Genomic DNA, 13,205 nt, shown 5'->3' with positions numbered 1-13,205 from the left:
ACTCCTCTCCGGCCTTGCTCCCCCAGCTCTCTCTGGGCTCTGTCCCCCAAATATTCCTGCAGGTCGCACAAGATCTGCATGCAACCCTCTTATGGTTAAACTGCCAAAATCAAGACTCTCTGCTCACCTTCACTCCTTCATTTCTCTTTTCTCCCGCCTCTGGAACAAACTCCCTCACTCTCTTCAATCTCACTCCTCCATCCAGGTCTTTAAAACGGCTGTTCACCACCATCTCTTATCTTCCCCAATCCAAAACCTTGATCTTTTCTACCCCCGCTAATTTCACCCCAAATCCACTTTTTTGAGGTGACTTTTGACTTCTTCCCTGGAAGTACTTGGTGTCTTTGCGTTTTATACCTATCCTGCCTCCCCCCAGGCCCTCTGCCTCCCACACATCTCCCTATGTCCCTGCCCTCAAATGTTGTGTTTGTGTGCTTCCTCCCCTTCCCTCCCCATCTTGTCGACCGCTCCCCTTTTTATATACTTTGTTTGCTTGTTTGTTTGATTTGTTTGTTTGATAAATGTTAGCTCTTTCACGAGCCTCGACTCTGTATACAAAAAAAAAAAAAAATTGTGATGTCATAATTAGACAAGGACAACACTTGATCTGATCAGTATGAAAAAAAAAAATTCCGCTGCACCTGTCGGTCCGATGGACAAAATTTTAAGAATATCAGCGGTTCCTCCTGTAGAATATTGTAAATGATAATTATGGCGTCATAGGTCACAGGTACAGGCGCCATCTTGGAAAAATCCAAAAATGTTTGCAACTCTATATCTCCGAAACCGCTCCATGGAAAAAATTGAAACATGGCTCATTGTCAATTACTCCCCACGTGGAATGAGATATGTTAATGATGTTATTCGTACCTTAATTATGACGTCATAATTCCACGAGTACAATGCTCGATTTGATCAGTATGAATTTTTACCCTGCGCTCACGAAGCGAAAGGCAAGGTTAAGCATTCGGGTACGTACGTGCGTCTGCATTTTAAAAATTCATTTTCTCGGCAACCGTTGGTCCGATTGACATGAAATTTTCACCATCGGAGGGCCTCCTCCTGCAGAATATTTTTGTGAATATTATGACGTCACATGTCACGTGGTACGGGCGCCATCTTGGGGAAAACATTGCACCTATATATCTCAAGAACCGCTGCACAGAAATAATTGCGACAGGTCTCATTGTAAAGAACTCTCCATGCGGAATAACATATGTGAATGATGACGTCATGGGTGCCGCCGTTATGACGTCATAATTCGACAAGTAAAAAACTTTATCCGATCATGATGAAATTTCTTGAGCATCTTCTCGGTATAAATTGATGCAGAAAGAAAATTATAATGACGTCATAGGTCACGTGGTTCGGACGCCATATTGTTTTGAGTGAAAAGCCTGAAAAACCACTAAAATCCAATTTTCTCCAAAACGACTGAACAGATCGAGGCCAATATTTGCAGGCAAAATCGCATACGCATGACGAACAAAAAAGTCCGTGAGCAAGACGTCATGCATCACATGGCTTCGGAGTTATGACGTTTTAAAGCATAAACTTTTAAAACCTAGCTCCTCCCTCGTTTTTAATCATATCGGGGGGAACCCTCACAGATGTGTTCAACATATCAGTCTACTAAAATTACCTTTTGGAATTTGCGATAGGTGATGTGGTTTGGCAGATATAAATAATTAAACGAAAATATTTAAAAATTTATAACTCTTGAACCGCTTCATTGATCGGCATGAAACTTTCCATTATAGTAGAAGTAATGAAGTGTAACAAGTGTGCAAAATTTCAAGGTGATTGGATTTACGATCTGGAAGCTAGAAGTTGTTATTGCATGAAGAAGAAGAGTCCTCTAGAGTGGGCATGGAATTAATTATCACACTGCACATGATGACCAGGCAAAGTACGGAGCGACCTCACGGGGTCATTTTGACCTCAAATAAAATTCTGATTTCAGATTTGTCAATTGATGAGGTATATTAACACATGACCAAAACAGATTTGGCGAAATTCCGACTATTTTTGACGAAAATATAACATTTGTGTCTGCATTTCAGTAAAGTAAAGTGTGTGCCATGTCAGCCATATGGGGAATAGGTGTTGTTAACGTTGACGTCATTGGTGCCATAATTGTGACGTCATAATTCGACATGGACAACGCTTAGTCTGATCAGTTTGAAATTTATTGAGCATGATCTATGCAACAACTATTTAATAATAATAATAATACATTTATTTTATATAGCGCTTTTCAAGAAGCCCAAAGGCGCTTTGACAGAGTACAAAAAACAAGTGCAAAAAGACAAAAATCAATAGGTAAATTATCAAAGCAAAAGGAAGGAGAAGGAGAAGAGATAGTCAGGGGTTAAATGCTGTGGGTTAAATGTTGAATGCAGTGTTGAACAGGTGGGTCTTGAGTGATGTTTTGAATGTGGTGAGTGAGGAGGAGTCTCTGATGGTGTGAGGTAGTGAGTTCCAGAGGGTGGGAGCAGCGATGGAGAAGGCCCTGTCCCCCCAGGATCTGAATTTGGTCCGCATGGGGGGGGGGGGTCAGGAGGTTGGTACCAGCAGAGCGGTGGTTGCGGGTGGGAGTGTGTCTGGAGAGGAGGTCAGTCAGGTAGGATGGGGCCAGGTTATGGAGGGCTTTGTAGGTCAAGAGGAGGATTTTGTACTGGATTCTCTGGGGGATGGGGAGCCAGTGAAGCTTGTAAAGGACGGGGGTGATGTGGTCACGGGTCCGGGAATGGGTGAGTAGACGGGCAGCAGAGTTCTGAATGTATTGGAGTTTATTGGTGATTATTGAGGGCGAACCAAAGAAGAGGCTGTTGCAGTAGTCAAGACGGAAGGTGATGAAGGCGTGGATGAGGGTTTCTGCAGCCGTGGAAGAGAGGGATGGACGGAGACGGGCGATGTTTTTCAGGTAAAAGAAGGCTGTCTTTGTGATCTGTTTAGTGTATTTGTCGAAGGAGAGGGTTTGGTCAAAGATGATGCCAAGATTCCGGATGTGAGGGGAGGCGGATACTGGGAAACCGTCGATGTTGAGGGCAAAGTTATGGGTGGATTTGGTGAGCGTTTTTGGGCCAATGATGATTATTTCAGATTTATCATAGTTAAGTTTGAGGAAGTTGATTTGAAGCCAGGATTTTATTTCAGTGATGCAGTTTGTCAGGATAGAGTGGGTGGCGGTGGAGATGGACTTGGTGGAGATGAAAAGCTGGATGTCATCGGCAAAGCAGTGGAATTGGAGACCATGACGGCGGATTAAGTGACCAAGGGGGGACAGGTACAGGATGAAGAGGTGGGGGCCAAGAACTGAACTTTGGGGGACACCTTGGGGGAGGGGAGCTGTGGGGGATTTGCAGTTATTGATGGAGATGAACTGGCGTCTGTCAGAGAGGTATGATTTGATCCAAGAGAGGGCAGTGCCGGTAATGTTAAAGGTGGTTTCAAGTCGGGTGAGGAGGATGGTGTGATTGATGGTGTCAAAGGCGGCGCTGAGGTCGAGGAGGATGAGAATGTTGAGGTTGCCAGCGTCAGAGGAGAGGAGAAGGTCGTTGGTGATTTTGAGGAGAGCAGTTTCAGTACTGTGGTTGGAGCGGAATCCGGATTGGAATGTTTCATACAGGTTATTGGCAGAGAGGTGATGTTTGAGTTGAGCGGCTACAGCGCGTTCCAAAACTTTTGACAGAAATGGTAGGTTGGAGATGGGTCTGAAGTTGTTTAGGGTGTCAGGGTTGAGTCCAGGTTTTTTCAGAATGGGGGTAGCAGCAGCAATTTTGAGGGATGGTGGGACGTTGCCTGTAGACAGGGGGGAGTTTATTGTTGCAGTGATAAGTGGAGAGAGAGCAGGAAGGGAGGCCTTGACAAAGCTGGAGGGGATGGGGTCAAGAGTGCAGGTGGCAGTTTTCATTCCTATGAGGAGTTCAGAGAGGTCAGTAGGGGAGACTGGGGAGAACTGAGACAGGAGTTGGCAGGATAAGGGTGGTGGTTGAGCTGCTGTATTGGAGCGGAATCTTTAGAAAATATAAATATTAGAGAATATAAATTTATGATGTCATCGCTCACGTGGACTGGCAGCCATATTGGATCAAAAAAAAAGAAACGTTCAAAAATAGAAGAGTTGGCTCACCCCAAGTTGACTGCGCAGGGTAAGTATTCAATGAATACCATCTGGTTTTTCTCTGCAACTGTTGGTCCGATTGACACGAAATTTTCACCATAGGAGGGCCTCTTCCTTTATAATATTTTTATGATAATCATGACGTCATAGGTCATGTGGTACGGGCACAATCTTGGAAAAACCTAAAAAGGTTGCACCTCTATATCTCCAAAACCGCTGCATGGAAAAAATGTAAACGTGGCTCATTGTAAATAACTCCATATGGAGAATCGGTGTTCCACAGGCAACAATTATAGCGTGATTGTGATCTATGGAACAATTATATTAGAAAATATTAATTTATGATTTCATCGCTCACATGGTCTGGCAGCTATATTGGATAAAAGAGAAAAAAACGTTCAAATACAGAAGAGTTGGCTTGCAGAAAGTTGACTGCACAGGGTAAGTATTCTATGAATACCATCTATTTGTTTTTTCTGGGAATCGTTGGTTTGGTTATGCTCCGTGGTTTGGCACGCACACACACACACACACACACACACACACACACACACACACACACACACACACACACACACACACACACACACACACACACACTTTGAGATCTGGGAGGACTCTGTTCCACCCTCTGAAACCCGCATATGGAGATAACAACCAATGACACACACACACACACACACACACACACACACACACACTTTGACACCTGTAGGTGCGTCTGTGTCGTTGATGCAGTGCCCCCTGTTTCCACTAAGCTGGTAATCATTTTTCCGTCCTTGGAAGGATGGTAGGCTGAATCAACCCACCTGATGTTATTTGACAGCACGAATGGGACTCAACCTCAGGACCCTAATGACTTAAGCCAATTACCTTAACCGTGAAGCCACACCAGGCTTTCGTCACACACATTACCTCAACAGCTGCGATCTTCAACAATTACAACTGCAATATCAATAAAAATCGAGCAAATTGCTCATCCCTGAATTTGAATTACATGCATGAAGGAACAACCTTCAACATTTTCATACTATTTAGCCTTGAAAGGTCTGCCTAAAACAGAAATTACATTCAAAAACCTTCATTTATTAAATTATTTGCTTATCCCTTTATTTGGGCGGTGTATAATAATACAGATTTCTGCGGAGATCGTCCTGAAAATATCAAAAGTAACCCGGTGTTCGTACATGAAGCAAAAACATGCGTACTGCTTCTGTGCATGTGTAATACGTCGTGGTGATTTACCTGGGGCAATTCAATTGTACTGGGACAAGGACTGCCCCCCACCTTTCGAGGTACTTCCACTGAACTATGTTCAGTGGGTACTTCACGGTGTGGTGGCGCATGATTTTGATTGTGGGCGGAGTCAGACAAGCTGTTCAAACAATGGGGCAAGGCCACAGAGTCCTATAAATAAAGAAGAGTGCGCACCTATCACGTGACCCTGTGCCGTTTAGAAGAGTGAGCCGCCATTACCAAAGGGGGCAAATCAGCGCTGTTTACGTCAGCCGGCCGCGACATTCGAAGCACCGCGACGGTTCAGTTTTGTTGATGTTTTACCGCATGTGATGTACGAAAGCTGCGAGAATATTGCTGCCAAAATTCCACATTCCTGTGCCGTTTGGCGTTGCTACAACAGAAGAAAAGTGGGGATGAATATTTCTTACCACGAGTATTTCGAATATTTTTTTCGTGAAAATTGACTTCGTTTCGAGACTTTTCAGCACACAGTCGGCAGCGCAATGTAAGTCAAATGCACATCATGATGCACAAGCTTAGGCCTATTTCAGTCACGTCAGTCCGACACTCGGCAGCTAGTTTGACTGTTTGATGACATAAATAAACCTTTCACAATCTTTTTGTCAAAGTTATTTCCTCGAAAAGTGACAAACTTTACTCTGAGCAAGCTTAGAATGATAAAGTTCTAGTTCGCAAGAACATGAAGAACGGCAATGATTATAAATATGATTGGATGCATGAATGAATGAAAAAACGCATGAATGCAGGGAATGAATGAGGGAATGAATGAAGGAATGCATGAATGACCAAGAGATTTTATTTTCAGATTCCCCCTTGAAGATCCAATTCTATTGCAGAAGTGGAAGACCAACATTAAACGAAGTAGCTTAACTCACTGCATTATAACTGTGTATATCGCCGATACAAATGACTTCTGTTCAAACCTGTACATCGGCATTCAGCCCTAAATTGTCAATTTAAGGTAAGAAAATACACTCTGTTATCAAATGCATTTGTAGGAAATACTTTTTTCTTATTTATTTCCATAATTTGGCTAAGATAAAGCTCGGTACGGTTTCGTTCACGAGTGACAATTTTACGTATTGTTTACATTCAAACTCGTTCGCCAATGCGTGTACATCCGGGTTATCCGAGCCATTTTGCGCTCTTTGGTAATGGCGGACGTGCCCTCATGTGCGCACACGATCGTAACGTTAGCGGTATAGGAACTGCGCACTCATGTTTATTTATAGAACTCTGTGGACGAGGCAGATGTGACGTCACTTACCAGAACGTGAGGTCACTTCCTCTCACAGAAAATAAATACACAGGGCATTTATATATACTGTCGGACCTTGACATTCGCTGGGGATACATTCTTGAAAAATGTCGCAAATGTCAGCATAATGTTTCAATGGGAAAAAGAGAGATCGGGTGCCGGCGGTACATGATTCATAAGGGCAAATTTAAAATTTTTACGTTCACAAAGGCACATCATTACACTTACAGCTTCATTAAAAATTCTTACAAATCGATATACTGTAAATCATCAATTTGGATTCAGACCAGGTCATTCTACTCTGGACATGCTGCTTCTGCTGTCTCAACAATGGATGGAGGTCCTCAACGTCAAACAGGAAATTAGAGCTGTCTCCCTTGACATATCACGTGCCTTCGATACGGTCTGGCACCCCGCTCTGCTCACCAAACTCTCCTCCTATGGTAGCCATGGAAACCTCCACGCATTGCTGGCGAACTTCCTCTCTAGTCGTAGTCAACATGTGGCCCTGAATGGATTTCTCTCTTCTCCCCTCCTGTTCAGGCTGGAGTTCCCCAAGGCAATGTTCTGGGCCCTGTGCTTTTTCTGGTCTTCATCAATAATCTCTCCGACTCTCGGGAAAATCATCTCCATATTTTTGCTGATGCCTCTACTCTCTGCCGCTCCACATCTCAACCCTCAGATCAACAGGCAGCAGCCTCTTCACTCTCTGCAGACCTGGATAAAATCCCAAACTGGTCAAACAAGTGGAACATGTGTTTCAACCGTGAAAAATCTCACTATCTCTCTCCAAAAACACCGTCTGGACAACCCTCCCATCTACTTTCTGAATAATCCTCTCAAAGAAGTTCTGTCACTCAAGCTTTTGGGTCTCACCATCTACCATGATCTTTCCTGGGAAAACCACATTTCCAAACTGGCCTCCAAAGCCAGTCGCCGACTGGGCATCCTCCGTCGTGCGAAGTCCTTCCTTGGCACACCTGAGCTCCTCACCACATACAAGGCTTTCATCCGTAGCTCAATGGAATACTGTTCCCCCCTCTGGGCCGGTGCTCCTGCCTAACACCTCGCTCGGCTTCACGCGGTTGAAACCAAAGCTTTCAGAATCATTGGAATCTCCCGCGATGAAGCTGATTCTGAGGGCCTTTCACTTACCACAGACAGGTTGGTGGTCTTTCTGTCTTCTACCGACTCCTCTCCGGCCTTGCTCCCCCAGCTCTCTTTGTGCTCTGTCCCCCAAATATTCCTTCAGGACGCACAAGATGTGCCAGCAACCCTCTTATGGTTAAACTGCCAAAATCGAGACTCTGCTCACCTTCACTCCTTCATTCCTCTTTTCCCTCGCCTCTGGAACAAACTCCCCCACTCCCTTCAATCCCACTCCTCCCTCCAGGTCTTTAAAACAGCTGTTCACCACCATCTCTTATCTTCCCCCATCCAAAACCTTGATGTTTTCTATCCCCGTTAAAACACCCCAAATCCATCTCTTTCAATCTCCGACTTCATTCCAGAAATTCATAGTAGTGTTCATTTGCTTTATACCGTGCACCCCCAGCGCTCTCCCTTCCATAGATCTACCCACGTCCTGGTTCTCCTCTGTTGTTGTGCTTGTGTGCTTTCGTCTCTCTCCCCCTCGTGTCTCCCGCTCCCTTTATTGTATGTTTTATGTGTCCGACGTCCGTGCATGTTTTCGTGTTTAATGTGTTAGCTCTTACACGAGCCTCAACTCTGTATACAAATATATATATATATATATCTTTCCAAAAGGTTAGCTCACTTTTGCCGTGAGTGTCATGTTACTTTATCAAAAACGAATCGTTTATTATGCTTCGATCGTGCGTGATTCCCAAAGCGTGTCTTGATCCCGGAAATAAATAGTACAATTTCATTTTATTTTGGATCCAAAATAAGAGTTAATTTTTACTTACCATGAACCTCGCTGTCGATTTTTACCTCCTCGCTTTTGGATCCAAAATAAACTCCAATCGTGGTGGTCTGGTTTCTCTTGGTCTATAGGTGGTCTGGTGTCATGGTCTATGGGTGGTCTTGTGTCATGGTCTATAGGTGGTCTAGTTTCATGGTCAATAGTTGGTCTGGTTTCATGGTCTATAGGTGGTCTGGTTTCTCATGGTCTATAGGTGGTCTAGTTTCATGGTCTATAGGTGGTATAGATTCATGGTCTATCGGTGGTCTGGTTTCATGGTCTATAGGTGGTCTGGTTTCTCATGGTCTATAGGTGGTCTAGTTTCATGGTCTATAGGTGGTATAGATTCATGGTCTATAGGTGGTCTGGTTTCTCATGGTCTATAGGTGCTCTGGTTTCTCATGGTCTATAGGTGGTCAAGTTTCATGGTCTATAGGTGGTCTAGTTTCATGGTCTATAGGTGGTCTAGTTTCATGGTCTATAGTTGGTCTGGTTTCTCATGGTCTATCGGTGGTCTGGTTTCATGGTCTATAGGTGGTCTGGTTTCTCATGGTCAATAGGTGGTCTAGTTTCATGGTTTATAGGTGGTCTAGTTTCATGGTCTATAGGTGGTCTAGATTCATGGTCTATAGGTGGTCTGGTTTCTCATGGTCTATAGGTGGTCTGGTTTCTCATGGTCTATAGGTGGTCAAGTTTCATGGTCTATAGGTGGTCTAGTTTCATGGTCTATAGGTGGTCTGGTTTCTCCTGGTCTGGTCTATAGGTGGTCTGGTTTCATGGTCTATGAGTGGTCTGGTTTCATGGTCTATGAGTGGTCTGGTTTCATGGTCTATAGGTGGTCTGGTTTCTCATGGTCTATAGGTGGTCTGGTTTCTCATGGTCTATAGGTGGTCTGGTTTCTCATGGTCGATAGGTGGTCTCGTTTCATGGTCTATGGGTGGTTTCGTTTCATTACCAGGTAAGCATGGGGTGGGGGAGTTTAAAGGCAGGTGGTCTCAACCGAATACAGTAATAGCCATGGGAAGCGGTGGGGAAGGGGAGGGGTCACATACAAGATAGGAAACACTGTATACCTGTAAAAAAATATTGGCTTTTTGTTCATTTATGTAAATTGCTTGAAACAAATGAACAAAATGAGTTTTGCAGAGCCTGCTGCTCCTCACAAACCGTTTACGACACGTACATGTAGAAACAGTGTCTCACTAATGGCAGCAATTTAACTTTTCTTCTCAAGTGATCCAAACGTTTCCGTGACTCTTACCTGAGGCAGAGAGGGAGAGTGAGAGAGTGAGAGTGAGAGAGATCCAGATGCGAGAATGCATAGCCCGGGGCCTCCGGCCTCCTCCGCTCCATTCCTCTCCCAAATTCCTCTCCAAGAGCACTTCTTCAAAGCCCCCTTTGCCCCGGGCACTAATTAGAGGCAAATTAGGCAAATTCCAACATGCTGGAACCGTTTCATTTCAGCCACAGAGACGATCTTCAAATTGATTGTTTGAGTTACAAGTTTAAAACTCATTTTTGGTCACTTTGGGCACGTGGGTCGACATTTCAAGAATGATTTGGCGCACGCATTCATCAGCATGAAGGGTTACAAGGAAGAAGAAGATTCAGCACTAAACATTAACCATTCTGATTCGCTCCAAAATCATGGAAGTCCAAACAAAAATCAATTTTTTATTTTCAATACAATTTGGGAATTTTATAACAAAATGTTCATCGTTAAGATGAGTGTGAGAATGGTCTTGCGTGATGATTCAAAACTCTGCCGACGATCTTCCAATCATTGATGAAACCCGTAGGTCTGGTGTCACAAGTCCATAGGTCATATCGTTTCGCGGTCCGCAGGTCATCCGGCTGGTTTCCTGATCTATATGTGGTCTGGTTTCGTGGTCCATCGGTCATCGGTCTAGTTTCCTTGTCTATATGTGTTCTGTTTTCATGGTCTATTGGTGGTCTGGTTTCTCATGGTCTATAGAGTATAGATGGTCTGGTTTCTCATGGTCTATAGGTGGTCTGGTTTCTCATGGTCTTTGATGGTTTGGTCTCTCATGGTCTAGAGGTGGTCTGGTCTCATGGTCTATAGGTGGTCTGGTTTCTCATGGTCTATAGGTGGTCTGGTTTCTCATGGTCTATAGGTGGTCTGGTTTTATGGTCTACAGGAGGTCGGGTTTCTACAGGTCTATAGGTGGTCTGGTTTAATGGTCCATGGGTGGTGTGGTTTCATGGTCCATAGGTCATCGGTCTAGTTTCATGGTCTATAGGTGGTCTAGTTTCTCATGGTCTATAGGTGGTCTGGTCTCATGGTCAAGAGGTGGTCTGGTTTCATGATCTATAGGTGGTCTAGTTTCCTGGTCTATATGTGGTCTGGTTTCATGGTGAATAGGTCATCGGTCTGGTTTCATGGTGTATAGGTGGTCTGGTTTCCTGCTCGATAGGTGGTCTGGTTTCATGGTGAAAAGGTCATCGGTCTGGTTTCATGGTCTATAGGTGGTCTGGTTTCTCATGGTCTATAGGTGGTAGGGTGCATCAAACGCCCCATGATTTTCAAAAAGTTGTTGTATTTTAATGTCTATTCCCTCAAATGTTACACTTGTTGGTAGAAGTATGTATGCAAAAAATAGATGAAATCAGAGGTGGTCCTGGGTGGCCACCGGCCACTTTTATATATTTAGGGCCATTTAGGGCCACAGCTAAACTACTTTACAAGATAATGTAAAATTAACTACAAGATAATGTAAAATTAACCATTATACCTATATACAAAAGTAAAGTCCTACTTTTACTAAATGCCTAATATCAAACAGTTAAAACAACCTTACATGTCAATGTAAAATTAACCAAAATCGTTCTTCATATTACAAAGTTGTAGTACAGTGTTGTAGTATTGTACTTTCATTGATTAAAAGTTTGAAAATGTATTAAGCACAACGCCAATGTCACTACTCCAACTTTGCTCGTTTCCGCAAATTTGGCCTCGCTTTGCGGTCACATTCAACCACTTGAAGAAGATTTTGGAAGTGGTCTTCTCTTCTTGCAGTTGAGACAAAATCAGTTGCGAGCTTTACTGCTCTCTCCGCAGGGTCATTCACAACATTAAGCCCATCCACAATGGACTTGGCTGCCTTGAAGTGCTCATTGTTCTGCCAAGTGTCAACATCCTCTGTTAGGAAGGTCATATCTAGGTGAAGAAGGTTTACTGTAAACCACGAGTCCTCGTTCACAAGATCAGCCAGGGTTGTCGCTTCTGTAATTTTTGGAAATGACGGTTTGCCATATCCAGAACCGTAGCGGTGTTTTGGAGTGCTTGGCATTTCATCTGGTTGTATGGCCAGTAACACATCTGCAAGGGCACGACGATCCTTTTGAGGAATTGCATTGCTGAACAGTGCCAAAACAACCAGTTCTGGGGTTAAATACCACAAATGTCTATCAAAGGCTTTCACAGCGCTGACTGAAATGGTTGAGTTGACAGCTTTATAGTTGAGCAGAGTCTTGTAAAAGCACAAATCAAACCATGGGGCATTTGAAGCAGACTGACATATGAGCCACCAATCACAATAAATATAAACAACAAAAACAACAAACTCCTTCAGTTTTTTCTGTTGATGTTGTGTTGTTACAGTTCCTCGAGGTAGTAGAGAAATTTGCTCTTCAAGTAGGCATATTTTGATGGAATAAAGAATCTTTGACATCCACCTTGCTTTATGCATGGCCCCTGGTCTGTGGAGTGTTCCTTGTTTTGTGACATCATCATCGAGGACTACCTGGCAGAGTTGTGCCATTTCCTTGTAGTCTTCCCTACAGTATGAAGCGCTTGTGCGGATTGTGCTTAAAACCTTGTTTTTGCAGGATAAAAGCAGCTGTTGTGCATAGTCATTGTACATGGAAATGTCAGTTTTGGTTAAACTTTCATTCTTTGCATGCGATATGCGTTCCCAATTCTTCTGGAATTTTTGGAACAAAGATACTTCTGGAGACTTTGATGCCTCAATTTTGAGAACGTCAAACACATGATCCAGGATTACCTCTCCAACATGATGGCGACATGCACACCACAGAAGAGCACGGTCCAGTTTTGATTGAATGGTAACACAGGCAGCTGTAACGTGTCCAGTGTTTGATGCTGTTGTGTCAAAACATAAGTTGACAACTGATTGTTTGCACTTCCATGAATGTAGATACGTGTAAGTGTGCTCGGCAATGATGTCACCTGATGACCTATCACTTCCAGGAGGATATCTAGCCACCCCCAGTAGCTTTACATCAGTGGCATTCCCAACCAACACTGGCAATCTTTCTTCCTTGACATTCTTGTTTGTGAGCGTTGGTATCTGCTTGCCATCCCAGTGAAGTGTTGCAGCTGTTGGGGCGATCCAATTTTCTTGAATATCTTTGGCGATAGCACTTGTTATTGATCGTCGAGCCTTATCAGCAGTTGAGTACGACTTGGCCACACGACGTGGATCACCTCCTGCCTCTTGAATTACAGCTTTGGTGAGCGCAACCTGTTGAACAGGAGTTATGTTTAGTCGAGTAGCAACAGACACAACTGAATGTCTTTTCAGAATATCATGAGGAATAAAGGCAGATGTACCTGCATATGTTGATCTGTGGTGACTACGCTTCCTTTGAAACTC

The 13,205-nt window shown here is 43.7% G+C and overlaps 1 protein-coding gene across 1 annotated transcript in view; it reads right to left on the bottom strand.

Annotated features, from left to right (window-relative positions):
- Positions 1-12,582, bottom strand: part of LOC144888663 (uncharacterized) — an 864,061-nt gene extending 851,479 nt beyond the window's left edge. The window contains exon 1 of the mRNA XM_078767338.1: positions 11,257-12,582. Coding sequence (XP_078623464.1) covers positions 11,508-12,452 — 945 coding nt within the window. The 5' untranslated portion in view covers positions 12,453-12,582 and the 3' untranslated portion in view covers positions 11,257-11,507. The remainder of the gene's footprint in view (positions 1-11,256) is intronic.
- Between the last annotated feature and the right edge of the window lie 623 nt (positions 12,583-13,205).

Source organism: Myxine glutinosa, chromosome 13, assembly GCF_964187855.1.
Source record: "Myxine glutinosa chromosome 13, kmMyxGlut1.1, whole genome shotgun sequence".
NCBI lineage: Eukaryota > Metazoa > Chordata > Myxini > Myxiniformes > Myxinidae > Myxine > Myxine glutinosa.
Note: the sequence above shows the minus strand (reverse complement) of the source record. Positions and strands in the feature narration are given on the sequence as shown.